The sequence below is a fragment of the Conger conger genome, chromosome 6 (assembly GCF_963514075.1).
Source record: "Conger conger chromosome 6, fConCon1.1, whole genome shotgun sequence".
Taxonomy (NCBI): Eukaryota; Metazoa; Chordata; class Actinopteri; order Anguilliformes; family Congridae; genus Conger; species Conger conger.
This window is the reverse complement of record NC_083765.1, coordinates 41,561,700-41,588,252: the sequence shown is the minus strand read 5'-3', so window position 1 is coordinate 41,588,252 and position 26,553 is coordinate 41,561,700. Positions and strand designations below refer to the sequence as shown.

The following is a 26,553-nucleotide window of genomic DNA, read 5'->3' as shown; positions in this document are numbered from 1 at the left end:
TATCCTTAACTCTCAACTCTATTCACTCTAATGTTATGTGTGGGGAAAAACTACTCAAGTACCTTAATAAGAATTGTGTTTTAAAAAGAAAGATTATGGGTAGCCTAAGAAGGGATGATGCTGGCATCAGGCCGAGGTGAACATTGGCATTGAACCAGCAGGTGTCTCACGTCCTGTTTAACACCTCTTATAATTTCGTTTTAATCTATGCTACGATTACTACTACTACTACTACTACTACTACTACTACTAATAATAATAATAATAATAATAATAATATCATATTGTATTACTACATGGTATGCTGAACGGTTTATATATTATTGTTTAAATATATAATTTATGCACTAGAAATTACTCATTTTAATTTTGCAGTAAAAGAAAAAAACTAAGTTAAAGAAAGACGAAAAACCTGTACTTGCAAATCGTGGAGAGCTCATCTACTCCATTCCCCATCTGACCAGCCATAAAAACGACAGATCGAGGACACGCCAGTCATATTTAGGGAAATATAATGCTCATCAACATCAATGGCGTCTTTCATATTCACTGGGGCGTGGAACTTCGTGGAACTAGATTAGGTCTCCGGCGATTTGACTTTCGGCCATACAGCCAATTGTTGAGCTGTGTGAGTGATCTGTTCCGAATAGGGGACACAGTGGTGAATGATAGCATCCGTGTATTACAACTGTAAGCTCAAGCAACTGCCGCTTTCTCATCCAAGCAGTGGTTAAAGGGCAGGTGTATCTCGTCATTGTTTACCTACAAAGCCTTTAGTGCCACTCCCTTCATATCCCTTGAATTGGATCTTGGCAGCCCCGCCTCCTTGAAACGCAGGGTGGCTCTGGTAGCAAAGTGCCGGATCTACCCGTCTGAAACTGGGGTGCTGGAAAAAAGCGCTGTCCACTAAAGCGCATTTCTTTGGATATATTTCACAACTCATTTAACTGACTTGTCGTTGGAGCCAGCACCTGCCAGTCCTGGTCAACTAACAAGGTAGGTAACTTGGATATTCTTAGAGCGTGTATTGAGGTGCTGAAGTCGTCTTAATTGAATTTAACTGCACCTGGACGCCTCATATTTTAATCGTGTGTATTGTCACGGGGTCCATCTGTTTAATATTGCGGGTTTCACTACTTACTGGAATCTATATTAATTTGTGGCCCTTCTCCAAGACGAATGTTGAAGCCAGTTCGGCTACCTATGCGTAGTTCCACCGGAAGCATTGACCAGCAGGTTGATGATATGTTGCTGGACAAACTCCATATTTTACGGTGAAAGACTATTCACCTGTTGTTAGCGGTCGACTTTCGTGAGTGAGGAAACTGAGATATTATAAAGATGCTTGCGCATATTTCCATTTTCCAAATGATACGAATATTTTAACGTCATTATAAGCATTATTGAATAAACGGTTTATTCCATTTCTCAACGCTTAACTTTAAAGTTCGGCAAATTCCCCACGTGTGAAAAAACAACAGCTAAAAATGCATGCAGACTCTAACACGGCTTCACTCTGTGAATGATTTGTGCTTTGGTGTGACACCGAATTGTAATTTTGATCCTTATGACTATTAACTTAATACAGAGCTACACGTATGCTTTTAGTATCCTAATCCAAAAAGGATCTTGTTTTTGTATAAAAAGGTTTTCGGCTTCACGACAGTTAAGCTTGTCATAAAAAAGCATGTCCTAATTTTTTACAGACGTTTTATTTTATATATATATATATTTATACTTCTTGCATGTAATGCCATTATTGGACTTCACCCTCTTCCCCACTTTTGAAATATCTGCAGTTCAGTCCTGGACCAATAGATGTCTCTCTTGGTGATTGACAGAAGTAATCGCACACCAAATCATTGTTTATTTAATACCTCTGACTGAAGTTTCCTTACCAAATGAAAACACTAAAACAGTATGTTTTTATGCATTATTTTTTGAGGATGGGCTATTAATTCTATATATCCACAAATGTAGATATCTAATCTGTAGGCATCAACCTGTAGCGTACTGTTAGTTACGATCTTATTTTATTTTTTATTTTTTATTTTTCATATTATTAATGAGTTAATTTGGACCAATACACTTTGTGATAACACTATATGGATCTATATCACAAAGTTCAGTCCGCTGCACAGTATTAATTATGAGTGCGAAATCCTGGGACACGTTTGGTTTGTGATACTGTAGTAGAAGCTGATTGTTCGCAGTGATTGCGTGGGCAGATTAGATTTATTTAAAGCACATTTTAACGATTATCCCACGTATAATATACTATTTACATAATCCCGTTTCGCTGAGAAATAAGGATTACTCGAGAAAAATATTTTTTTTGGTGTATAAGTAGTTAAATCAGAAAATGAAAGGAAAGCTTTGTAAGGGATTCCCCATAAATTGTTGAAACGTACCATTGATGTTGTTCATACCCACATATCAGTCATTTCGGCAAATCCAGTTTGACCAGTTTGGGAGGTTGATGGTTGGTCAGATGTCGCGTTCTCGGTTCGCGTTTCAGAGGCGTGGCTTCGCATTCACCTCTCCCGAAGATGTGGGTGCAGTCACAAGGACTAACAAAACCATTCAAACAACAGTTTTAAATGTTATAACCTCGATTACCGGAACCTGTAGCAGGGCCTGGCATAAGTTAAGTGACCGCTATCTTCCAGCCTGAGTTAAAACGGGGCCATCATGGGCAGAGCAAGTCCCCTGTATTAAAAAAACGAATAATAAATCATGTATAGGAAATTGCATGAAGAACATTCGGGAGCATGATTGCAATATTACCGGTCAGCAAGCAAGACACGAAACGTTATCGTCAGTGGTTAAATTTACGCAAAACCGGGCCTATCTGGATTTCAGAACAATTTCTGCTCTTAATTATTTAATTAATCTGGTCTTGTAAAAATGTATTGTGGTCTACTTTACAAGTTAATCAGTCATGATGCATATGGCAAATTTTCTGATTGGGCCAGGCTAACTGGTGGCTCTTCAGGACTGGAGTTAGATATTAGATGCTCGGCAATCTATCTTCTCTTTGGACTAAATCCATACATATTCGGGTTAACACTGGCACAGTGAGGTTTGAATAGCTACTTTTGTTCGCAAACGCCTCCTGCTTGCTACTCCATATTGCAAGCTCTACTCAGTGCTGAATTGTGCTACACTTGTTTTTGGGAAACATTTATTTTAGCAAAATGTGCAGCCGTTATACAGGGGGGGAAGTACAGCTACATTAGTTTAAAATAAATTAACATCATTTTTGCTTACTGATTATGTAGGAAATAAGGCTTGAGGTATGGAGTTTTTTTATTGTCATAGCATTCTAGCTAGGTGCATATTTGTGTGTGAACATTAAAGTTGCTGCTTGCTGGAAAGCAACTAGGCTACTGTATGCAAAGCTTTGTCTGTGTCCATGTCAGCTAAACTAAACAAAAGAGGCAGAACGTTGTTTCCATAAAGTTTCCATAGTTTGACATCATGAAATGCAAACTCACAATTCCATCAGCTGGATATCTGGATACTTTCAGCATTGAAACTAACTGTCATAGTCCGCTACTTGACTTATTGGCTGTGGTTCGGACTGAATCTGTCTCTTTTCAACAGTCAGGGGTTAACAGGAGACAACATTCCCAAAAGGAGAACGAGACATGTCGCAATATGTATTCTTGTTGACATGCACTACCCAGAGGCAACCGTGACAACACGTGTGTTTGTGACTCTCCTCCGGAACTCCTGGAGTCAGGCAGGCAGCATGTAAAGTCATAATGACTGTGCCAGACTCAAACGGACTGCCTCATTCAGGGTTTCACCTCTTCTGACCTCTGCTTCACGTTTGACGCGTTTCTGAGCTCGCGTCAGCGGCAAAAGCTGGGCAGTTGTTTGGGGATGCAAAGGTGCTGACATGTGACGGGTTTCTATAGCAACAGCCAACCGCTGACATGTACAGTCCAGTACATACCTCTAGCTGACCTTTGGGTTACATTTCTAAACAGTAATAGTGAGAATTTGCAGACATACAGGTAGATTTAGAATGCTTTTCCCTCTTTGGAACAACCGATCGCACTCTCCCGCATGACGAACCCACAGCCCTTATAGATTTGGTTTTGTTGAACACCAATTCTTTAATAAAAAACAATTTCTGTCTTTAGAGGGGTTGGTAAAAGATCAGTTAAGATGAAACATAATCCACCTGGCCTTTTGGTTTCATATAATACTAAATCTAATCTATAATTACTTTATCAGTTGCCTCAGTCAAAAACAAATAACAGAATTACCTTAATGCAAAAATGTATATTTTATTTTATACTTTTTCTCGGCATAGAGGTCACAAAAAGAACTTTGTAATGACAAAGTGACATTGTATTTAGGGTTTGACCCTGACTAATAAGCTGAAAGAAATATGAATGGATGTTATGTAGTTTGCAAGCTACATAACTCTTGGCGCTGAAAACAAATCACAGTTAAGTCAATTGACCTACAGCAACACATAACAATTCACTTAAAAATTTTATTGTATTTGGTGCCTTTGATTTTAATTGAACTTTCAGTTATTTACCCTTTGCAAACACTTGATATTAAACAAACAATCTTAACCGAAGTAACTTGCATACCTTTTACATTTCATTGTGCGTAGTATCCATTATTACAGCTGGGTATGCAGTGTATGATGTAGCAGTTTTAGGTCAGGTACTTTGCTCAAGGGATGGCAATGTATTACCTGGAAATGGAACCTTAAGGTAACAAGCCTGATTCCTTATCCATTGTACTACACTGCTGCCCTGTATAGTCTATTGTATGTACACTCACTGAGCACTTTATTAGGTATACCTGTTCACCAGCTTGTTAATGCATATTTAATAAGCCATTCATGTGGCAGCAACTAAAGGCATAAAAACATGCAGACATGGTCAAGAGGTTCAGCTGATTTTCAGTCCAAATGTCAGAATGGGGGAGGAAATGTGATCTAAGTGACTTTGACTGTGGAATGAGTGTTGGCGCCAGACAGGGTGGGTTGAGTATCCCAGAAACTGCTGATCTCATGGGATTTTCATGCGCAAGAGTTTGCACAGAATGGTGCAAAAAACAAAAAACATCCAGTGAGCAGCACTTGTTACCACATTGTTAATGAGAGAGGTCAGAGGAGAAGGGCCAGACTGGTCAAAGCTGATGGGAAGGTGACAGTAACACAAATAACCACACATTACAACAGTGGTATGCAGAAGATCTCTGAACACACAACGTGTCAAACCTCATAAGTGGATAGGCTACAGCAGCAGAATAATACAAGTCTAATAAATACCTAATAAAGTGCTCACTGAGTGTAAATGTGTTATTATAACCAGTGTATGATAGGCCTTCAGGATGGTGGGAGTAGGCTTTGTAAGCGGCCCTTTGTTCCCAGACTAGCCAGAATGAGTTTGACCCCATTCCCATGTTTTCCCAAACACACCTTTTTGGTTTTGATTGGACGACGCCATCAACAAAGCAGTGGATCGTTTTTGGCCAAAACGCATAACACTCTCAGAAATAAAGGTACAGTGGAGGTACATTCGTGTTCTTCAAAGCTAAAATTTCCCAAATGTACCCTGAAAGTACAGCCACGTTCTCTTTGGGGAGAACTGAGTATGTTGTTAAATATAAGAAAAGGTACCAAAAGGGGTACAATTATATACACCTATTTGTACCTTTTTAGGCACTTTTGTACCCTTATTTATGACCATGTAGGGACCTCTTACACCTTACAAACTGGTCACTGTCATGCTGCTCCTGAGTCAGTTGAGGGCAGTTGGAGAGTGTGGGGTGGCATTCCCATTCTGGGATGAGAGATGGGGCTTCTGTAGCCAGGTGAGCGGGAATGCCGGGTCACCCCAGGACCCTCAGTCCCCACTCACCTGTACAGAAACCAGTGCAGGGGGATCCAAAGGTCCAAAGAGGTTCAGTAGGGTTAGATGACAGTGACAGTGGTCGTTGTCCTTAGTAAAAAGTATTAACGTGCTCCAGTCACCCAGAGTATAAAGCTAATTTGCTGTGACCAGCCACATCCATATTGCACATCGATGGTTGTAGCGACGTTCTGTATAATCTGGCGTAATTTATCAATTACAAGTTTGGATATTATTGATTAGGTATTGTATTCATTAATATAATGTTGATATTCGTCCGAATACACCTGGATTATATTATATGTAAATATAATTATTGTATATGACTCATACAGACATTTTTACTCCAATGGTCTTCATTCCGGATAAAGAGGGCAGAGCTGATGGTAGTCATATGTAAATAAATCGCTAAATCTGTCTAATAACTTAAAGACAAGCTGATTCACCTTTTCCTCAATTTCATCAGTTATACATACCCATACAAACACATCTTGAAGTATATATTCCATAAAATTTATTAAATTGTAATACTGTATTACAATTAGCAAAGCTTTTTTTTCCATGCACTTCTTGGAAAATGGTTTGTGTCAATTCTCCGTTCTGATACATAGGCTATGGCTTCACTTCCTCCTTCTCATTAAACTCCCCGCCTCCCCCTTCCCCCCCCCCCCCCCCCCCCCAAAGATCTGTTCCACTTGCATACATGTCATATCGTAGAAGCTAGTATACTTCTGTTTCAGCTTTTCTTTCATACAGTGTTGTAGTTGGTGTAGAACAGGGACGTTTCATATTTGGACGTTTGGCATTAAAAAAATAACAGCAAATGATGAAATAAATAAATAAAAAATTATGAAGTAACACACCCAAAAAAGGTGCTGATTAGCCGTCCAATAATCGAAAGTGAAAAACACTTCTCACACTTCTCTCCATACCTCCATTAGTAGCAATGGTATAAGTTCAACAGACTGTTATATCACAATGGGTGGATGCCTGAAGCAATCCGCCTGTATGTAATCATCGAGGTAATCAAATGAAATAAAGCTTGCTCCAAGGCTGAAGTAAGTTGTCACTAAACACAATAGTAACGCAGCCCTGTCTGCAGCCATATAATATAAGTGGCTTTGTGACGTCAGGTTGTCATGGCAGCAGCTCAGGTGACACCTTCTGGTACAACTCTGATTTCACTTGCGTCCTTCACTGGAGACTGGGTTGTGTGTTGCCCCGTGCCAGTGGCCTGCAGCCTTGTCAACTGCTAAACTGAGAATCAAACAGGAAATGCTAACAATGCCTACAGTCACTGGTAGCCCTGCCCTACTGTGGTATACATATATTATATGTGAAGTGAACTCTTGAACAGTGCCTGTAGAAATGCGCTTGTTGCTGTGACACATGTTTCTTAGAAAGATTGGCAGTTCGCTTCAGGCCAAATTTCCGGAGAAAACAAAAACCTGCAATTTTGCATCCGACTCACGGGGAGTTGTGGGGCAAGAAATAAAATGTCCACCCTTCCAACACTGTGTTGCCTCAAAGTAGCAGCTATGCTTTCATGACTTCCTTACTAAAGTAACTTAACTTCATGTGTGACGGCCACAAATGCAGCTTCCATTGGTTTATTTCCAAAACAACTGATGTAAAGCATAGTTTAGTCGTGCACGTGCCCCTACCTACTGTTGTTAAGCAGTTTGATTGACAGGTGGATTGTATCTGACCAGCTTACACGGAGAGGCCCTATAGGCTGAGCCTGAAGGGAGGAACTGGGCTCACGTGGAAGGGTCTGAGAGAATTTCCCTGGCCTGTCTGATGAGTATCTGCTCATGGACGGTCTGCAGGCACGGGTCCTGTCTCTCATGCGAATCCTCCACAACTCTCAGACTAAGACAGACCGTTAATGATTTAAGCGTCACCATCAAAATAGGCCAAACCATCCGGCTATGCCGTGGCACATGGTTTCTGACTGCCTGCTAGTGGGACAGTGTTTGTGTTGGAGACTATCTGTGATGGAATGTGTTGGTTGTATCATTTGATTGAACTCAACATAAACCTGTTAGTGTGGAAGGCATGGAATTCAGCTCTGTCTCTACATCTGTCTATGCATATCTGTATGGTTGGCTTTGCCTCGATGGGGTGCGACCATTTTTATATCTGAATCGGCTGGGCTTTGTTTGTTCGTGCTAGTTCGTTTTTGGGAAACGCTTTTTAAAACAGATATTCGATATTGTCCCCTAATACCTGTCCACACAAGTCCACACAATAGTTATTTTAGTGTGTTTGATATGTGGTTTCTTTTATGCGGAACAATCCCTATTTCTTGTCTCGTTACAAAGCATGACATTCATTTAAAATTTCTTTAAGCAAGTAGGTCGACAGATAACTTGATTCTGTTTCGGTGGCTACCTGGGGGATCAAAGTGGGTAGCGACTTTTAGGGCCTTTCAGGTGTAAGGATTGTGTAGATGGGTGTGAATAGGTGAGTCATCTTTCTAGAAATGTAATTCCTCTTATCTGATGCCATTAGCTAAGGTGTCGGTAGGGGATAAAACAAATAAAGAGTGGTTGATTGGCATATATTGTGCAGAAGAAGTTCTAGTACTTTCCCTTCAACTTTAATTTTATAGGGCCTGTCAGAAGGACTACGACCATGTCCAAAACCACTTACTTGCCTACTATTAAGTTTACAACTTGTACACAACACGAATGTGACTTGTAGACTCAATAGTAGACAAGTATGCTGTTGCGGACCAGGCCTGGACCCTTGAATCCAAATCCAGCCCTGGTTTTCTTTCCTCTCAGGTAATTAACTGAACAAGTAATGCTACTGATTGGCCACAGCTGAGTATGGAAAACCAGAGACCCATGGTATCCTTTGTCTAAATGGAAATTGACAGGCTTGACATGAAATGGCTCATTAATGGCTCCTTCGCATTGTGAACGTACACTTTGTAACATGCAAAAGTGCATTGCTTTTATGTCGCTTCTGACGAGAAGTTGTGTTATATTGTTTATTTATTCTTTTATTGTCGTATTGTTTGATCGTGGTCTTTTGTCAGTTTTAATGTGGCCATTGTTTAATGTTTTAAACCCTACCAGCAAACCAAATAAAGATTGGAGATTGAAAGATATGCCATCACATACCGAGAGGTAGAATCAACATACGCACAGCCTGGTCTTTGTGTGCGCGCTGGATTTATAGGGGAAATCAAATGGAGGAAGAATGAAACACTCAGCACACTGCTCTTCATTGTTCACATTCATTGAACTATGGTACAAATTCCTAGCCTCAGGTTTTCACCAGGTCAAGACCCATGAGCTGAAACCTTGTATATATACCAAGTTCAATACATGAGAGCAATGAAGATTAGGGTGTGGGGTTTTCAATTTTTTTTACAAGATCGATATTGCATTACATTAGAGTTATTTAGATGACACTTTATCCAAAGGGGCATTGATTAGACTAAGCAGGAGCAATGTGGGGGTAAGGGCTTGCTCAGGGGCCCAACAGCTGCACACGGATATTATCATGGCTACACCAACCTTCTAGGTCCCAGACAAGCCCCTTAGCTACAAGGCCTTAGGTTTCCCTCCACAGACACGGTCTACGTCTGCTCTGCTATCGTGTTCACGATCGTGTTTTTCTTTCCCCCTCCAACAGCCATGAAGTTGTGTCCTGCTATATTCTGTGGTGCGTTGCTGCTAGCTTGACACAGGCTGCCAAAATAGTCATCGTGCCTCCAATCATGTTTGAGAGCCACCTGTACATCTTCAAGACTCTGGCGTCTGCCTTGCACCAGGAGGGGCACGACACGGTATTCCTGGTGTCCGAGGGTTGCGAGGTTCCCCCCTGTTAGTGCGTGGAATTCATCCTGTGTCTGTGTCTCTTAATGTGCCTGCGCAAGCACATGTGTATAGCTGAATGGGCCTCAATTGGGTGCGACCATTTTAATATCTCAATGAAGTTGGCCTTTGTTAGTTTGTGCAAGCTCTTGGGAGACACTTCTTAAAATGGATATTCGATATTGTCCCCTAACACCCTTTGTCCTTTACTGTGGGCGAGTCCACACAATAGTTCTTTTAGTGTGTTTAATGCTTGTTTTATGCGGAACAATGAGCATCCACATTTCTTGTCTTGTTACAAAGAATGACATTCATTTTAAATTTCTTTAAACAAGTAGGTCGACGGATAACTTGATTCTGTTTCGGTGGCTACCCGTGGGATCAAAGTGGGTAGCGATATTTAGGGCCTTTCAGGTGTAAGGATTGTGTAGAGGGGTGTGAATAGATTAATCATTTTTCTAGAAATTTAATTCCTCTTATATGATGCTATTATCTAAGGTGACGGTAGGAGATAAAACAAACAAAGAGTCATTGTTAGGCATACAGTTCCCTCCGAAGGTACTGGGACAGCAAAGTCAATTCCTTTGTTTTTGATATAAACTGAAGACAATTGAGTTTGAGGTCAAAAGATTTACATGACGGTGGACGGATCAGAATTTCAGCTTTTATTTCCTGTTATTTTAATCTAGATTTGTTAAACAACTTCAAACATATCACCTTTTGTATCAGCCCACCCAATTGTTAAGTGAGCAAATTTATTGGAACATGTGACTGATAGGTGTATGGTTAAAAAATTAATAGTTCTGAATGTCTACTCTTGCTTTTAGCCTTGTTAGAAAAGACCAACATGAAGACCACAGAGCTGTCTTTGGGGAAAAATCGAACCATTTTGAGGCTTAGAAAAGAGGGGAAAACGGATCTGATCATGGCTACACTGGCCCTTGAACCACCAACCTTCCAGTTACCTGACAAGCCACTAGGCTATTAGTTGTCCTCCACAGACATGGTCCGCTTTTGCTCCTGCTATCATGTTCACAACATCTTTGTTTTTCTTTCCCCCTCCAACAGCCATGAAGTTGTGTCCTGCTATAGCTGTGATTCTGTGGTGCGTTGCTGCTAGCTTGACACAGGCTGCCAAAATTGTCATCGTGCCTCCAATCATGTTTGAGAGCCACCTGTACATCTTCAAGACTCTGGCGTCGGCCTTGCACCAGGAGGGGCACGACACGGTATTCCTGGTGTCCGAGGGTCGTGAGGTGCCCCCCTCCGAACACTACCGGCTCCAGCGCTACCCGGGCATCTTCAACAGCACCTCGGCGGACGACTTCCTGCAGAGCAAGGTGAAGAACATCTTCTCGGGGCGTCTGACGGCGCTGGAACTCTTCGACATCCTGGACCACTACTCCCAGAACTGTGACGTGATGGTGGGGAGTGAGTCCGTCATGTCCCGGCTCAAGGAGGAGAAGTTCGACCTTCTCCTCGTCGACCCAAACGAGATGTGCGGCTTCGTCATCGCCCATCTCCTGGGCGTCCGCTACGCCGTCTTCAGCACGGGCCTCTGGTACCCCGCGGAGGTCGGTGCCCCCGCCCCCTTGTCCTATGTCCCGGAGTTCAACTCCCTCCTCACCGACAAGATGAGCCTCCTGCAGAGGATTACAAACACGGCTGTCTACCTGGTGTCCCGCTTCGGGGTCCAGTTCCTGGTGCTGCCCAAGTACGACCGGATAATGAAGAAGCACAACGTCCAGCCTCAGGTGTCCATGCATGAGCTGGTCCAGGGCAGCCGGCTCTGGATGCTCTGTACGGACATGGCCCTGGAGTTTCCCCGACCCACCCTCCCGCACGTGGTATATGTCGGAGGCATCCTAACCCAGCCCCCCAGCCCCCTCCCAGAAGTGAGTATCTCCTACCCTCTCATTCAACTCGGTTTAAAATGTTCATTGATTTACTTGACCCTTTTAGTCCCAAGCCATATGGAACTGAAGCGTAACTACCGTAAAATCCCAAGAGTGTCATATGACCTTATACCTTTTCAACTTATCAAAATGATTGCTGTACTGTTGTTTTGAGCCCTAATTAAAACCCTACTAAATGTTCTCATCATTCTCCATTTTCTCAATCAATGCCAAAAGCCCTTGGGATTTGGGTGGAGACACTTCATACTGGGCTTGGGACTGAAAGGGTTAATCATTCGTTAACCAGGTTAATATTTCTCAAGTTAATAATTGTGAAAAAAGTTTCCAAGAAGGCCTGGGCCAAGGGGTTGGAAATGCAGCGATTGTACGAACAGAAACATGGGCAAATGCAGGAATTTACAATACAGGGTTATGGTCACGTAATTATGTGGACCAGGCACTGGGAATGGATCGGGGAAGCAAAGTAAATGTAGTGAGACCCAAGTCCAAAAATACCGTAATTTGGCTCTCAGACAAGAAAAATAAATTGCTATTTCTCAGTCCATTTTCAGTCCCTGATTACTGACACCTGATGGGACCCATTGAGGTGACCCAGGGGTCAGTGTTTGGAACCCTTAACTGCATGAAACTGGCAGGATATCTGTGGTGTTGTAAGCAGAAGGAGATGTCTGTAGCTGATGCCTGAGATAATCACACAGGCTATTTAACTCCCGGTCTTGCATGTCAAACTTCGTAAGTATGCAAATCCAATGGTATGCACCAGCCGCTGACCGAAGGGTACAGTTTACAGGTACATTGGAGAATGGTAAATGGTTGGAATTTATATAGTGCCTTTATCCAAAGTGCTGTATAAGTGAGGCTTCTCATTCACCCATTCTTATACACATGCAAGGCACAGAACCAGCTTGTCAGGAGCAATTTTGGGGTTAGGAGTTTTGCTCAGGGACACTTTGACACACCCAGGGTAGGATCGAACCAGCAACCCTCCGGCTGCCAGACGGCTGCTCCTACCGCCTGAGTCAATGTCATCTGAGTGTAAACCTTGAAAAATGTGTTCAGACCAGAAATGTCTGAACTTGAAACAACATTCCGATTCCAATTCCTCCAATTTCTCCTTTTTAGGAGTTGTAGTAGTAGTTGTAGTTTTTGTTGTTATGATAATGATGGGAGCAGTATTTATGGTGGTAGTAGTAGCAATATTAGTTGTAGTAGTGATAGTAGTTGTGTTGGTAGTAGTTACAAGTTTGTGACATTAGGAGGTAAGAGCAGAAGGCAGTTCCAAGGCAGTTGGAAGATTGTCAGTTCGATCTGCTGCCCTGGGTGTGTCGAAGTGCCCCTGAGAAAGATGGCTAATCCCCTATTGCTCCCGACAGGGTGATTGGTACCTTGCATGGCAGCCTATCACCGTTGGTGAGTGAGTGTGAGGGTGAATGGGTGAATGAGAGGCATCAATTGTAAAGCGCCTTGCATAAAAACGCTATGTAAATGTAGTCCATTTACAATTTACCATAGTAGTAACAATTGTGGTAGAAATTGTTTGGATTATGGTTTTGCTTCCATGCGTTAGGCCATCACAAAGGCGGTTGTTATCAGTGGAGATGATGGCACGGGCTATAGAATCGCGGCCCATACAAGTGAGCTACAAGAGGTGGCAGGCAGTGTCCTCTGTGCAGATCTGGAATGCCAAACTCCCAGCTCCCAATGGAGTATTGTGAGAGGCGGAGACATTATGCGGGCCCTGTAAATGTACTCTTTGTGGAGTGTGTGTGGGGGACACAGGATCCAGTGTCTGTCACCGCCTGTCACCGCCAGGGCTTCTGCCAGTCTACTGGTGCAGCTGTGTATACTGAAATGAAGGCTTTTTCACCCTCCCTTTCCTCTCTCTCTCTCTCTCTCTCTCTCTCTCTCTCGTTCTGTCTCTCTTCCCTGTCTCTCTATCTTGCTCTTTCTCTCCACCCACCTCCCTCTGTTCCTCTATCTCCGTCGCTCTGCATTCTTTCGCCATCAATCTCACCCTTTCCCCCTCTCTCTCCTTCTGTCTCTCTTCCCTCTCTACCTCTCTCTCACTTTTTCTATCAGTCTCCTTCACTCTCCCTCCCCCACCTCCTTCTGTCCCTCTATCTTCCTCTCTGCTTTCTTTCTCCATCACTCTCTCCCCCTCTCTCATTCTGTCTCTCTTCCCTCTATACCTCTCACTCTCTTGTTCTTTCTATCACTCCCCTTCACTCTCTCCCTCTCCCAACCTCCCTCCATCCCTCTATTTACTTCGCTCTCTCTCACTCTCTGCTTTCTTTCTCCATCACTCTCTCCCCCTACCCCTCTCTCTGTGTGACTTTCCTGCTTTCTCTCCCTCCCTCTGTCCATCCCTTCCTATCTCTCTCCCTCTCACTCTCTCTGTCTCTCTCCCTTTCCCCCACTCTTTCTCTTCCCCTCCTCCTCTCTCTCTTTTGTCCCCCAACACTCTCTCTCTTCTCCCCCCCCCCTCTCTCTCTCTCTTTCTCACCCCCTCTCTCTCTTTCTCTCTCGCTCCCTCTCTCCCTGATTGAAAGTGTGTACAGCCCACTGGCAGGGCCCGGTCAGTGTACATCATGGGCACACGGTCCAGCCTGCCGCAGAGAAAAGAGCCGGGGTTCAGTTACATGCGGTAACGGAGACCTGCAGTCACGAGTTCCCCCTCGTTTCATCTTTAATTCAGCAGTGTTCCGTTTAAAAGTGCCCACGTTGGCCAGCCTTTCTCAGGTCCTGTTACCAGTTTTGACAGTGCCCTCTTTTTATTACACCGGACCAATTGCGTAACTTTGCTGTATCTCCATGAATACGTCACGGGCCAAATATCCTATATTTAAATAAACAGACTTGTATGCTAAAAAACAGATTGCACTGCAAGCAGGTTTTGATAAGCAGTGTATATATATAACCAGGGTAGTCCACTCACTAATAATTGATCAGTATTCTGGTTTTTCAAGGGGTCCTTGGGGTCATTATAAAAAAAACCCCCACAAAAAACAACCAAAAATAACAATCCACCTGTGTCACAGTCACTCTTAAATGAAGCTCACAAATACACCCTGTGACTAAGGGCACTGACATGGAGCACAGCACCTGAACAGCCACCTACAGAAATCCAGTCTGCCCATGCAACCAAACCATTGCCCTGTGCCCTCATTGCCAGGCCCCGCCCAGCCCCTTAGTATCAATGATGTCATCGTAGAAGCCGTGCCTCCCAATAAAGACAGCTTTTTAAACAAAAATTTAATTTGGGGGTTGGGGGCAAAAGTTTCCCCAGTCACAGTTGTGTTCTCATATACACACAGAAAAATGGTGAACACGCATGCATGAGCTACACAGACTTTCAGGAAGATGTCGCAACCAGACCAGAGTCAAACATAATGCATAACCTAAGTGATTTAGCTCTTTAGATGCCAGAAATATTTGGACTTTGGCAGTCTGGTGACAATGAGGCACTGTAACTGACAAAGCTACACATGACAAATTGACCCTGTACTCGAATAGATTAATATCTAAGTGTACCATGCATGCCAAAAGCGTCTGCCAAATGACAAAAATGTAAAAATGTAAATGCCAGCATACACGTGTGTGTTTTATTGTATTTGCACCGCATTTGCATCAGAAAATTCTAATTTATTTCTAGTTTGTTCACAAATTATTCCGCCTGTGAGCAAAAATGTGCAGTTTCATGACCTGCTGTTTTCATACAGCGTCATTTGTAGACCAGACAACGCAAACCAGCATGGGCCTTGTGAAACGGAATTGGTAAATGTTTTGGTTTTGCTTTGGAATGTAAATTGTGCAATTCAGAAAAGCGAGGGTTGTCGTAGACCTAGGGTATAAGATAACATGTGTTGTACATTTTTGATGCTGATAATGTTACTGATGAACAGGAGCAGAAATGGAACGTTAGCCATGTTTGGATAGCCTGCCTATTGGTGTGGAAGATCATAATTTTCAATATTGTCTTCTGACTACATAATGTACAGTATTTGGCCTAACTGTGCATGCAGTGCTTCAGACGCTCATAGTAACATCTTTTTGCATAACCCCGTAATGACAGTTTGAGACCAGTAGTAACCCAGGCCTTGTTTAAAGATATAATGGAACCTTGCACTGTATTTTTGTTCAATATAAAGATAATGATTTCATACACATTGCTTAAGGCCAACCTATAATTAGAAGCAATATATGCTATTATGGTTTCCATTGTTTCCAAATATCTAGTCCATCCAGAAAAGTAAAATATTTAAATGTCCGGAAATTCTAAATATCTCAATATTGTGTAATATATGTATGGAATACATGCATTAACTTGTATTTAAATATGTAAATGTATATTTGAAATTATGAACACTTTGTGTACACATTTCAAAATATTGCTATATTATTTAGATCTTGCTGAATGTATGTAATACATGTCTGAATTGAAGAAATATATTGTCGCCATATTTCAGAAATGTGTGTAAGTATAGGTTGTAAAAATACAGTATATGTGTAATAAATACATAAAAAATATGAGCATATATATATATATATATATATATATATATATATATATATATATATATATATAAAATGGTACTTAGGCAGAAGTGAACTCTTGTAAAATTTGTCATTTTAATGACCTAATTTAAGAGTGGAAACCTCTGGGATATTTAGAACATAGGCAGTATACGCTGATGTGTGACATGAACATTTTATCTGAATCATCTATCCCTATTTTGACCAATCCAATTGTGTCTTATATTTGGCTGCTAAATTATGCATTTATTTAGTAAAAGCATCTTGGTTTATTGGTAATTCCAATATTTTGCATAGTATAAGATTTGGGTCAGGACAAATCTGTTACTGGTTGTTATTTTTAGATTTTCTCAGGTTGTGTTAACAAGTTTGGTCTGGTTATTTTTATGCATGACCTGACTCAAGTCCAAGTTTAAAAGTGAAATTCAATGTCTCTGTTATATGTGTTACCCTCTGTGTCTTCACCACAGAGGTGGAAAGTCCAGGGGTCAGAAAGTCCTGCCATGTTTTTCTTCCACCCATTAACTCAGCCAGCTGGTTTCATTATTTATAAATCTGGCTGACTGAAGAATTGTGCTCGTGAATGCAACAAAATCCAGGGACTTTTACTTTCTGAATCTGGATTTTCCACCAGTCGTATTCATTCACCTGAAACATGGTGCTGTTATGTCAAATGCAGGAGTGTCCAATCTTATCCTGGGCTGGTGTGGGTGCAAGCCTTTCTTACAGCCCAGATCTGACGCACCTCCTTCTGCTTATCAAAGTCTTGATTGAAGACTACAATTTGTTAATTATTTTTATCCGGTGTCATAGTCCTGGGGTGAAACATTGGCTGTGTTCGAAATTGCATACATAATGGCATACTACTGCACTATTTCAATGAAAATCAGCCTGAAATTTACTGTGGTATGATTAGTGTTCTAGTATGCAGTTTCAAACTCCCACACTGGCAGTCTAATGGATCCATGCAGTCTAGTACAGTCCCTGCGGGCAAAACTTTCCATCCTCCTTTTACCCGGGAGTCAGGTGTGAACACAGGCTGGCCAATTAGTAGCACTAATTGCTCAGTTAAGTACTTGGGAGAAAGTGGAAAAAAAGCACAAATGAAAATTTGGAAGTGACATAATTGTAATATTTACATATGCACAGTCAATAATCTGGAATATTAAAGAAATAATACCCTGACCAAAGAAAAAATAACATTTGGTAATTTGCGAAAACCGAAGGCATAAATGCAAACTGCAAAATGGAAATTGTCTGTCCCATTACTTAAATCTTCTATTCTAATTCCTTGTTTTCTTTTTTGTTGTTGTTTCTTAAGGAGTTTTTATCTTGGGCCAACAGCGCAGAGGAGAAAGGGTTTGTGCTGGTCTCTTTTGGAGCAGGTGTGAAGTACCTGTCTGATGACATCGCCAAGAAGCTGGCGGGAGCTCTGGGGAGGCTCCCACAGAAGGTTATCTGGAGGTACGCTGCGTCACGCACGAGAGCGTTCCCCCGAGCGTGTTCCCATGAGCGCGCTCCCCCATATGGAGGTACGCTGCCTCAGTCATGAGAGCGTTCCCCCTCGCGTGTTTCCCCATGTGGAGGTACGCTGCCTCAGTCATGAGAGCGTTCCCCCTAGCGTGTTTCCCTAGCGTGTTTCCCCATGTGGAGGTACGCTGCGTCAGTCATGAGCGCGTTCCCCCTAGCGTGTTTCCCTAGCGTGTTTCCCCATGTGGAGGTACGCTGCGTCAGTCATGAGAGCGTTCCCCCTCGCGTGTTTCCCCATGTGGAGGTACGCTGCGTCAGTCATGAGAGCGTTCCCCCTCGCGTGTTTCCCTAGCGTGTTTCCCCATGTGGAGGTACGCTGCGTCAGTCATGAGTGTGCTCCCCCTAGCGTGTTTCCCTAGCATGTTTCCCCATGTGGAGGTACGCTGCGTCACGTGCGTGAGTTTCCCCTGAGCATGGAGGAGTGTCAGAACGATACACCTAAGCACTCCAAATACTCTGGGTGCAAATGTCCAAATGTCAAACGAGTCATGATGTCCAGTAGTACAATATTATATTGTATAATATCGATATATAAGATAATGTATCTATAATGTAGTGCAGGGATCAGCAACTCACTGTCCTCGAGGACAGAGAACTGCTGGTTTTCCATCATCCCTTTACCTGGGAGGCAGGTGTGATGACAGTCTGGCCAATCAGTAGCACTAATTACCCAGGAGAAAAGGAAACCAGGGCTAGAGATTATGTAATGTAGTGTAATGATATTGTAATATAAAATAAATGAAAACCACACACCGACTTATGCTTCAACACATGAATGATGTGTTTCCCATGGGTCTTCATCAGAAACTGATCCATTAGAACAGGGATGCACAACTCCTCTCCTGGAGGGCTGGTGTGTATGCATGATTAGAACAGGGATTGGCAACTCCAGTCCTGGAGGGCCGGTGTGTATGCAGGATTTTGCTGCCACCAGTTGCCCTGTCTCAATCAGATAATTAGCCATATGGACTATGACCGATTCACTGTTTATATCATGGAATGTGGCTAAAAATGACAGATCATGTACATGATTGGGCTAATGAAATAATTAAGAGCAGAAGTTGGTCTGAAATCCAGAATGTGGGTTTTAAAGGGGGGGGGGGGTCCTTGCAGATTCTGGAGGTCACTGGTCCTCAAACTTGGTTCTGGAGGCCGCTGTGTATGCTGATTTTCATTCCAGCAACAATCGCAATCCTATAATTACCCATAATGCCACATTATGTCTACAATTGCTCTGAGTGTCAGGAAGAATAAAGGTCCCATATTCACATTGTGCTTTATTGTACAGAGAGTTTTTTAAAAAGACTGAGGTGAGGTTCCTAATTAGTGAGAGTGACACCTGGTAGATAAGGAATAAATGGTAATGAGCCAAACCTGCATTATGTTAATAAATTGAATGGGAAGATATGTTACCTCATTGTATGTAATTGTTTGCAATATTGTAAATAAGCGCAATATGAGCGTATGACTTGGCGCTTCATGGCATGCAGGCAAAATGTGACAAAATAATCCATCTAAAAATGACAGGTACCTATTTTAGAGAAGTTAACCGCTTGTTAAAATTCTGGGATTGCGATTGCAGTTGGAACAAATGAATACAGCTGGATGACTTTGAGAAACACAGCTGTATACTGGCACAGGTAGAACCACCCCCCCCCCCCCCTTTGAGCCTGGGTTAGAAAGTTTAAAACGACTTTATTACCGTATTCATGAATACCTGTGGGTGGACTCTTTAAATGGCATGGCAATTGTTTTTGAATGATTGTTTTTCATTCTTTATGTCATGCTATGCACTACAAAAATATACCTCATGGCACGGACCAGCTCTTTATCTTATGTGCATGTCTATCTCGAAGTAATGTGTACATGTTTTCACTGATACGGGTGTTTGTCCACCGCTGAGTCAGTATGACGTTGCCGGCCAAAAATGTGAACAGTTGACCTAGAGTTCACTACTCCGTGTCTCTGTTCAACCCGGAAGACATCCGCAGAAGTGCTCCTGCTCTTTTTATAAGGTCTTATTCTGACATTTTTACCATATTTCAAAAGTACTTAAGCTAGTTGGTCACAAAAAAAATAAAATAATGATAATAATAATAATAATAATAATGATTATTATTTAATAATGCGGCGGCACGGATGGTGCAGTGGGTAGCACTGCCGCCTCACAGCAAGGAGGTCCTGGGTTCGAATCCCCGTCGGCCAGGGCCTCTCTGTGCGGAGTTTGCATGTTCTCCCCGTGTCTGCGTGGGTTTCCTCCGGGTACTCCGGTTTCCTCCCACAGTCCAAAGACATGCACGTTAGGCTGATTGGAGAGTCTAAATTGCCCGTAGGTATGAGTGTATGAGTGTATGAGTGTATGAGTGTATGAGTGTATGAGTGTATGAGTGTATGAGTGTGTGAGTGAATGGTGTGTGTGCCCTGTGATAGACTGGCGACCTGTCCAGGGTGTATTCCTGCCTTTCGCCCAATGTATGCTGGGATAGGCTCCAGCCCCCCTGCGACCCTAATCAGGATAAGCGGGTTCAGATAATGGATGGATGGATGGATTTAATAATGCACCCAAGAATGTTGGTTTGGAAGCAGACGTAATTGTAAACAATTACGTACTTGTTTTGGATTCAGATACTTTTCTACGGTTTACTGAGATTGTCTGGTGCATTGGAACCTAAGAATTAGTGAAAAAGTGAAAACCCAGCCGCCTTGTCCTCGTGGTTGGCTCAATTGCAAAGAAAGGTATTTGAATCCAAAACAACTCCGCATTTGACCCAGGTTTGGTTGGAAGTGTAACGTTTTTCAAGAGCAATGCTCATCGGAAGATCGGTCTGATCTGAGCCGTCATGCAGTAATTATTGACTACCACCCTATCGTAGGACCATGGATGTGTTCAAAACCACATACTTGGCATACTGCCCGTACTACATATCAATGAAAATCAGCCTGAAATGTAGTACGGGTTGTATGCCAGTGTGTGGTTTCAAACACAGCCCATACTTCCTCCCAGTACTGTAAATCTTGCTCTTGGACAGTAGCCTAGAAGCTACAGGGTTTGTAAGGTAACACCGATCTTGTCTCGCACAGGAATTTCAGGATGTAAATGTTTGCGTTTCAGCCAATCGGAATGCCTGTTTCTCCCCCTCTCCCATATCCTTGACAATGCGCTTGTCAGGAAATTTACATATGGCTCAGCTGAGCGATATTTAGGATTAGGGCTCTAATCTAACGTGATGGGGCTGACAGCCTGGGATATTGTGCTGTCAGTAAACTGGCATCTTAAATAAGTCAACTAATTCACCTGGATATTAAAATTACTAGGCTGGTATTTAATGGATGCAGGCGATATCTGTGTCCGAGTCTTTATCTATCCCCCAGTTAGAAACCTGAATATGGGTGTAGCATGCACAGGACATTGGAGGTGGCCAAAAAAAAAAGCCTCATTTGCACATACAATATCTATGTGAAGCAATTTAAATAGCATCTATGGCAGGGGGTTACGGTGTCTGCTGCTTTTTGTGATTTACTTTCAATCAGCTGGCAGTTTAGGCCTTGAAGATAAGGTGGGCCCAATCTTTAGCCCACGAATGACTTAAAGTCAGCACATTTAAGTATAAGTATAAGTATAGGAACATCACAAACCAGCAGACACAGCAGATCTCCATGATTTGAGTTTGAGATCCCTGCTCTATATCATAAAAACCTGTATTTTTATATTTGTTTTCATAACATGTTGCTAGATAACTTCATGTTATGACAGTGCTGGCAATAACAGGATTTCAGGATTGGGCTGGAAGGGTTCTCAGTTTACAGGAAGGCGATTAGGGGAATTTTCTTTTCAGGCAGATTGTGAACCGGTTATATAAAACCAACTTTATATAAAAGGAATTGTTATTCCGCGCTCTGAAGTTTGCCAAGGTTTTATTGCAGTGAATACAGATAAGAACTTTTATCTTGAATTGCTTTTCATGTACTATCATAGACCTTTCATACAACAGGTGTATCTGGTTCCACCTCCATGACTCTGGTGAATGACATCTGATCCTTACGGTTCACCATTAACTTACTTAACTCCCTCCATATCAATTAAAATTAATCAACATAGTTAATTTCTTCACATGTATGTCCTTCACAACAAATACATTTATGTGTGAGGGTGACACTGTAGTGGGGCGGTCCGCACTGGGCTTGTAGGTTAAAAGTTGCGGGTTTTATTCCTAAGTAGGACACGTAAGTAGGTTAGGTAGGTACATAACCTGCGCTGATTCAGAATATATCCAATGGTGTAAATGGATCGCATGTAAAAAATATATATATATCTGGGGCCAGGATTGGAGGCAGCCTCTAGCCAAGGGGCTAAGGTACATGACTGGGACCCGGAAGGTTGGTGGCTCAAGTCCTGGTGTACTACCCCACCCCCCCACCCCCCCAAGAAGTCCCATTATTGTTATTATTATTATTATTATTATTATTATTATTATTATTATTATTAGCTTTATTATTATTAGCTTTATTATTATTAGCTTTATTATTATTAGCTTTATTTTTTTTATGGGACAGAAAACCATATATCTCTTGTATGAGCACTGTTTATTATATAAATCATATGAATCAGGAGAACACATCATTTTCACATGTTCATGAACATAGTTCATATTTTGAGTGTTTCTCACTTAGTTGAGTCCAAGAGTTTCCATGGCAGCTCTATCTGATGTGTGCAAAAAAAAGAAAGAAAAACCGGAAATAGTTTGAGGTTTTTGTTTGTGTACGGAAGGAATTAAATGTTTTCTTTGCTTGCATACGCAGTCTTTCTAACAATGACAGTTTGATTTATGGTTGATGTATGATTTGATAGGTTATCCAAATGCAGTATGAATCTGTAAGCATGTGCAGTTATGAATGATCAATATTGCACTCTGTGTTACATCTCTCGTAAAAAAGAAGAAAAAAGAAAAAAAGGAAATATAAGATGACCCTTAGGTCACAATTTCCATTGAGTAAAGGAATTTAACTATTTGCAAATTTATACAAAAGGCTTGCCTTGGCACATCTATAGAATAAAATGAGTGTCTCATAGAGAACAGGACAATATAATAAAATGGAGCACGGTCTGTAGATTAAATAATTAATTTGAGGTCACATTCGCAGTTCTCAACCAGCTCCATTCCTGATTCATTATGTATGGCAATATGCCAGTGTTATATCATTACTCACATGTACTGTAACTGTGTATCTACATTTTTAAATGTATATATTTCTGTACCTAAATATGTGTCATCCTTGCCTTTTAGGTTTTCTGGAATTGTACCCAGTAATTTAGGAAACAATACCAAGCTTGTGGAATGGATGCCGCAAAATGACCTACTTGGTGAGTTTGGTGTTTCCTTTCGCACTCTTATGACCGAGTAGCTTTGCGCTTTGATTGTATCTGCCCCTTGCTTTGTTGTACATATGAGCCGGCTGACCTTCGTGAGTCTCCCATCCTCCTGGAACCTCATTGGCTTGCGCCCTCTGGTTCCGGCTCTTTCCGCTGCTCGACGGGCACAATCGGCCACTTGTGGGGAAGGGACAACAGACCCGTGTCACAGATCTAGGAGTGGGGGGAGGGTTAAGGTCACTGAGCATGCTCAGAAGCAACGGCTGCTGTCGGCAGTCCACTGGGGCTGGCTCCTCCATACATCTCTCCATAGAGGCGATGTGGCTGGAGCCGGGTTTCCTGCCTTTGTTTTGAGTTGGTGTTGGAGTTGAGGAAGCCTTAGGCGCCTGCCATGAACATCGATGGTATAAGCCTTGTGTCAGCAGTGCATGCAATTCAGAGAGAGAAACATGCCCACTTTTTAGGATGTAATAAATGTGACCTAATGCATTTGTCAGTGAAGGTTTCCACTTTTTGGTTTCACTAAAAGAGATAACTGGACATAAGACAGGCACATGACCACCCACGGTGATGGAAAGGTGGAAGCATAAATGGAAACTGAGATGTAATAAAGTGGATGAATTGATGGAAGAGGTGTTCATTAAACACAGCACATCACACTAAGCTGCTACATCCCAGGCTTGGACTGTCACTGCTACAGTTAGTACTTCTCCCAGATGGTAATTTGAGATTTGGGCCGATGGTTAGGCTATGCTTTGGTGTATGGTGCACAGGTTTATGATTTGGTCCAGGTTGCAGGTGTATTTGGTTATAGGGTGGTAGTATTATTGGTTATTATATTCTGTGTTGCACTTTGGAAAAAGGGAAGATAATTCATCTTGAAAACTGGGCCTGTAATCCAAGGTTTGCGGGATTGAATCGTGGTTAGTGTTGTGCTTTGGGTGAATGTACTGAACCCCAATCTGGCTCAATTCATAAAATTATCTGGATACATGACATTAGTCAGCCATGTCAGTCAGTCATGTGGCAAACACAAAATAGCATCTTATATTTGACAGCCAAGCACAACCATCTTTGTCCATCTTTCTTGACTTCAGTAAGTTGGTGTCGCACAATATCTGTTGGTTGATATTGCTGCCAGATTGGTGAGTTTGTATTTGCAGAGCATGCCCAAAAGCCATGGGATCCTGGCATGCACTGCCAAGAGCTTCAACAAGTGTGCCTCCGTGTGACAAAGTAGTTTGAAATGAATTTCCCCCCATTATTCAATGCTGAGAGCTTTGGATACTGAAACCACTTGCAGTGGTTAGTGCCATTGGGCCTTACTGGGCTGGTCTACAGAACCATATACAAAGCAGTATTCAAATACTTTCTCAACGCACGTACAGATAGGTAAATACACAGAACAAAGAGAGATCAAAATTTCTCCTGCATGCCAAAGGTGGCAGGTTGAAACGCGGAAAGAGTTTTATGACTGATAGTTATTTCGACTAGAATGTATGAGTGGGATCAAAGGGCTACAAAACCACCTTATCAGTTGTGGTGGTTGGCTGTGATGTCCCCATCTCATAGCTTTCCTTAGAGGTTGAAGATTGTGAAAGCTCACCTTGGGACGTTCACTCTTCCTGGAGGTGGGGCGGAGGTTATGTCCCTGTCCGTGTGTCCAATTCTCTTTTCGTGAAACCAAAAACATAATGCATAATCATCATAATCATCATCACAAAAATCTATATTGGCAAGAGAAGGCTTTTTTGTTGAAAATGCAGAAGTGCAGAGATTTTACGGACAGCTGGGCTGTGTGTGAATTTAAAATTCAGCAGCCGTGTGGAATCGTGGGCCATGGACAGGGAAGGTGGTGTTGATCTCTGCCTGGGAAATACATCACCTATTATATCATTATCAGTGAGAAAGAGCAATAGATCACTCATGAAATCATTATGAGTGAATGAGTAACCTGACCGACAGGCACTGAATACGCCATACCTTATTGTCCTGCTGTCTCGTCTTTAAACTACTGTTGGGGGCAGTTGTCGCCTTCCACGGTTATTATGTATTTTAAGGACCTTAGAGGACCTTGCGTTTCACACCTTGAGTTAAAAATCGTTATCATATGAAGAGGGGGTAGAGTTTGTTTCACATAACCGCAGTCTCCGTATGTTAAAATGGCGCATGGGCGACCTTGACCTTAATTCATGAAAGGTCACTGTTGTGGCTCATACCTGTATATGCACAAAATGGGAAATACAACTCATATGTTCCCTGTGTTGATATATAATGTGCACAATCAAACCCATATGTACATGTTCATTGTCAAAAGGCTAGATGGGGTCTGGATTTTTAAAATATTGTAAAGGCACATAATCTGTAACTTTTGTTGCTGTACAAGTTTCGAATCTTGAATAACGCTATTACGCTTGTGCTTTCTTTTGTATTTTGGCAGCAACGTAGACAAGCATAATAAAGTCTACCAGTATACCGTAACTATGCAACACCAGGACCGTAACTAAGCAACACCAATACTCTGTACACACAGAGACATGTAGTCTGTTCAAGAAGGCCATTAATGGTCATCAAAAAACTGTTTTCTGAATTAAAGCATATCATAATGCTATAAAGGCTAGCCCCGTCTCTTACCCCTCCCCAAACTACTCCAGCTATAATTGTATGTATATTTGATTCCCTGGTGGGGCATTGCCAATTTATCCTTTTACTTTACAAAAAAATAAAGACTGAAGAACTCTATTAGATTAGGCTGAAATACGATGTTGCTTCCTTGTGTTTTTGTGCCAGTATCCTCATATGTAATTAAAATGTATTGCTGATTCCTTTTTGCATGGCTCATTGTTTTGAGTTTCATCAGGTTTGAGGTCTGCATACATTTAAGCATCTTTGTTAAGATGGTTGTGCTGTGTTCCTTCACCAATAGGGAACTTAACCGGAGTCAATTCAGTAATTTTCCAGTTGCATAAATGGGTTGTAGATAAAAAGACTCTCCATGTGAATTGCTGAGGATAAGAGCGTATGCCAGATGGCTGAAATGACTGGAATGTGTTTGTCAGGTCACCCTAACATCAGAGCCTTTCTGAGTCACGGAGGACTCAACAGCATTTACGAGGCCATGTACCACGGCGTTCCCGTGGTGGGAGTCCCGCTGTTCGGAGACCACTACGACACCATGACCAGGGTGGAGGCCAAGGGCATGGGCATCATGCTGGAGTGGAAGAGGATGAGCGAGGAGGACCTGTACCAGGCCATGGTGAAGATCATGAAGGACAACAGGTAACGTCTGACTGCCACAGAACGCTTCAGCTGCGGGTCGCTTTGTTAGGAGGAGAGCCGTCACGTCCCCCTACTCTGCAGGTTTTATGTGTGCTAGAGGTTGTTTCTTTGTTACTTCAACCACACGCTCGCATGCAGAAACAGTCATGTTCAAACAAACAGACAGACTTTCATACACGTGTACACACACACACACACACACCTTGATT

The 26,553-nt window shown here is 42.2% G+C and overlaps 1 protein-coding gene across 1 annotated transcript in view; it reads left to right on the top strand.

Annotated features, from left to right (window-relative positions):
• The first annotated feature begins 636 nt into the window (after positions 1-636).
• ugt8 (UDP glycosyltransferase 8) overlaps positions 637-26,553 on the top strand; it is a 28,054-nt gene continuing 2,137 nt past the window's right edge. Inside the window, exons 1-5 of the mRNA XM_061246502.1 lie at positions 637-996; positions 10,784-11,610; positions 17,486-17,628; positions 22,980-23,056; positions 26,125-26,344. Coding sequence (XP_061102486.1) covers positions 10,786-11,610; positions 17,486-17,628; positions 22,980-23,056; positions 26,125-26,344 — 1,265 coding nt within the window. The 5' untranslated portion in view covers positions 637-996; positions 10,784-10,785. The remainder of the gene's footprint in view (positions 997-10,783; positions 11,611-17,485; positions 17,629-22,979; positions 23,057-26,124; positions 26,345-26,553) is intronic.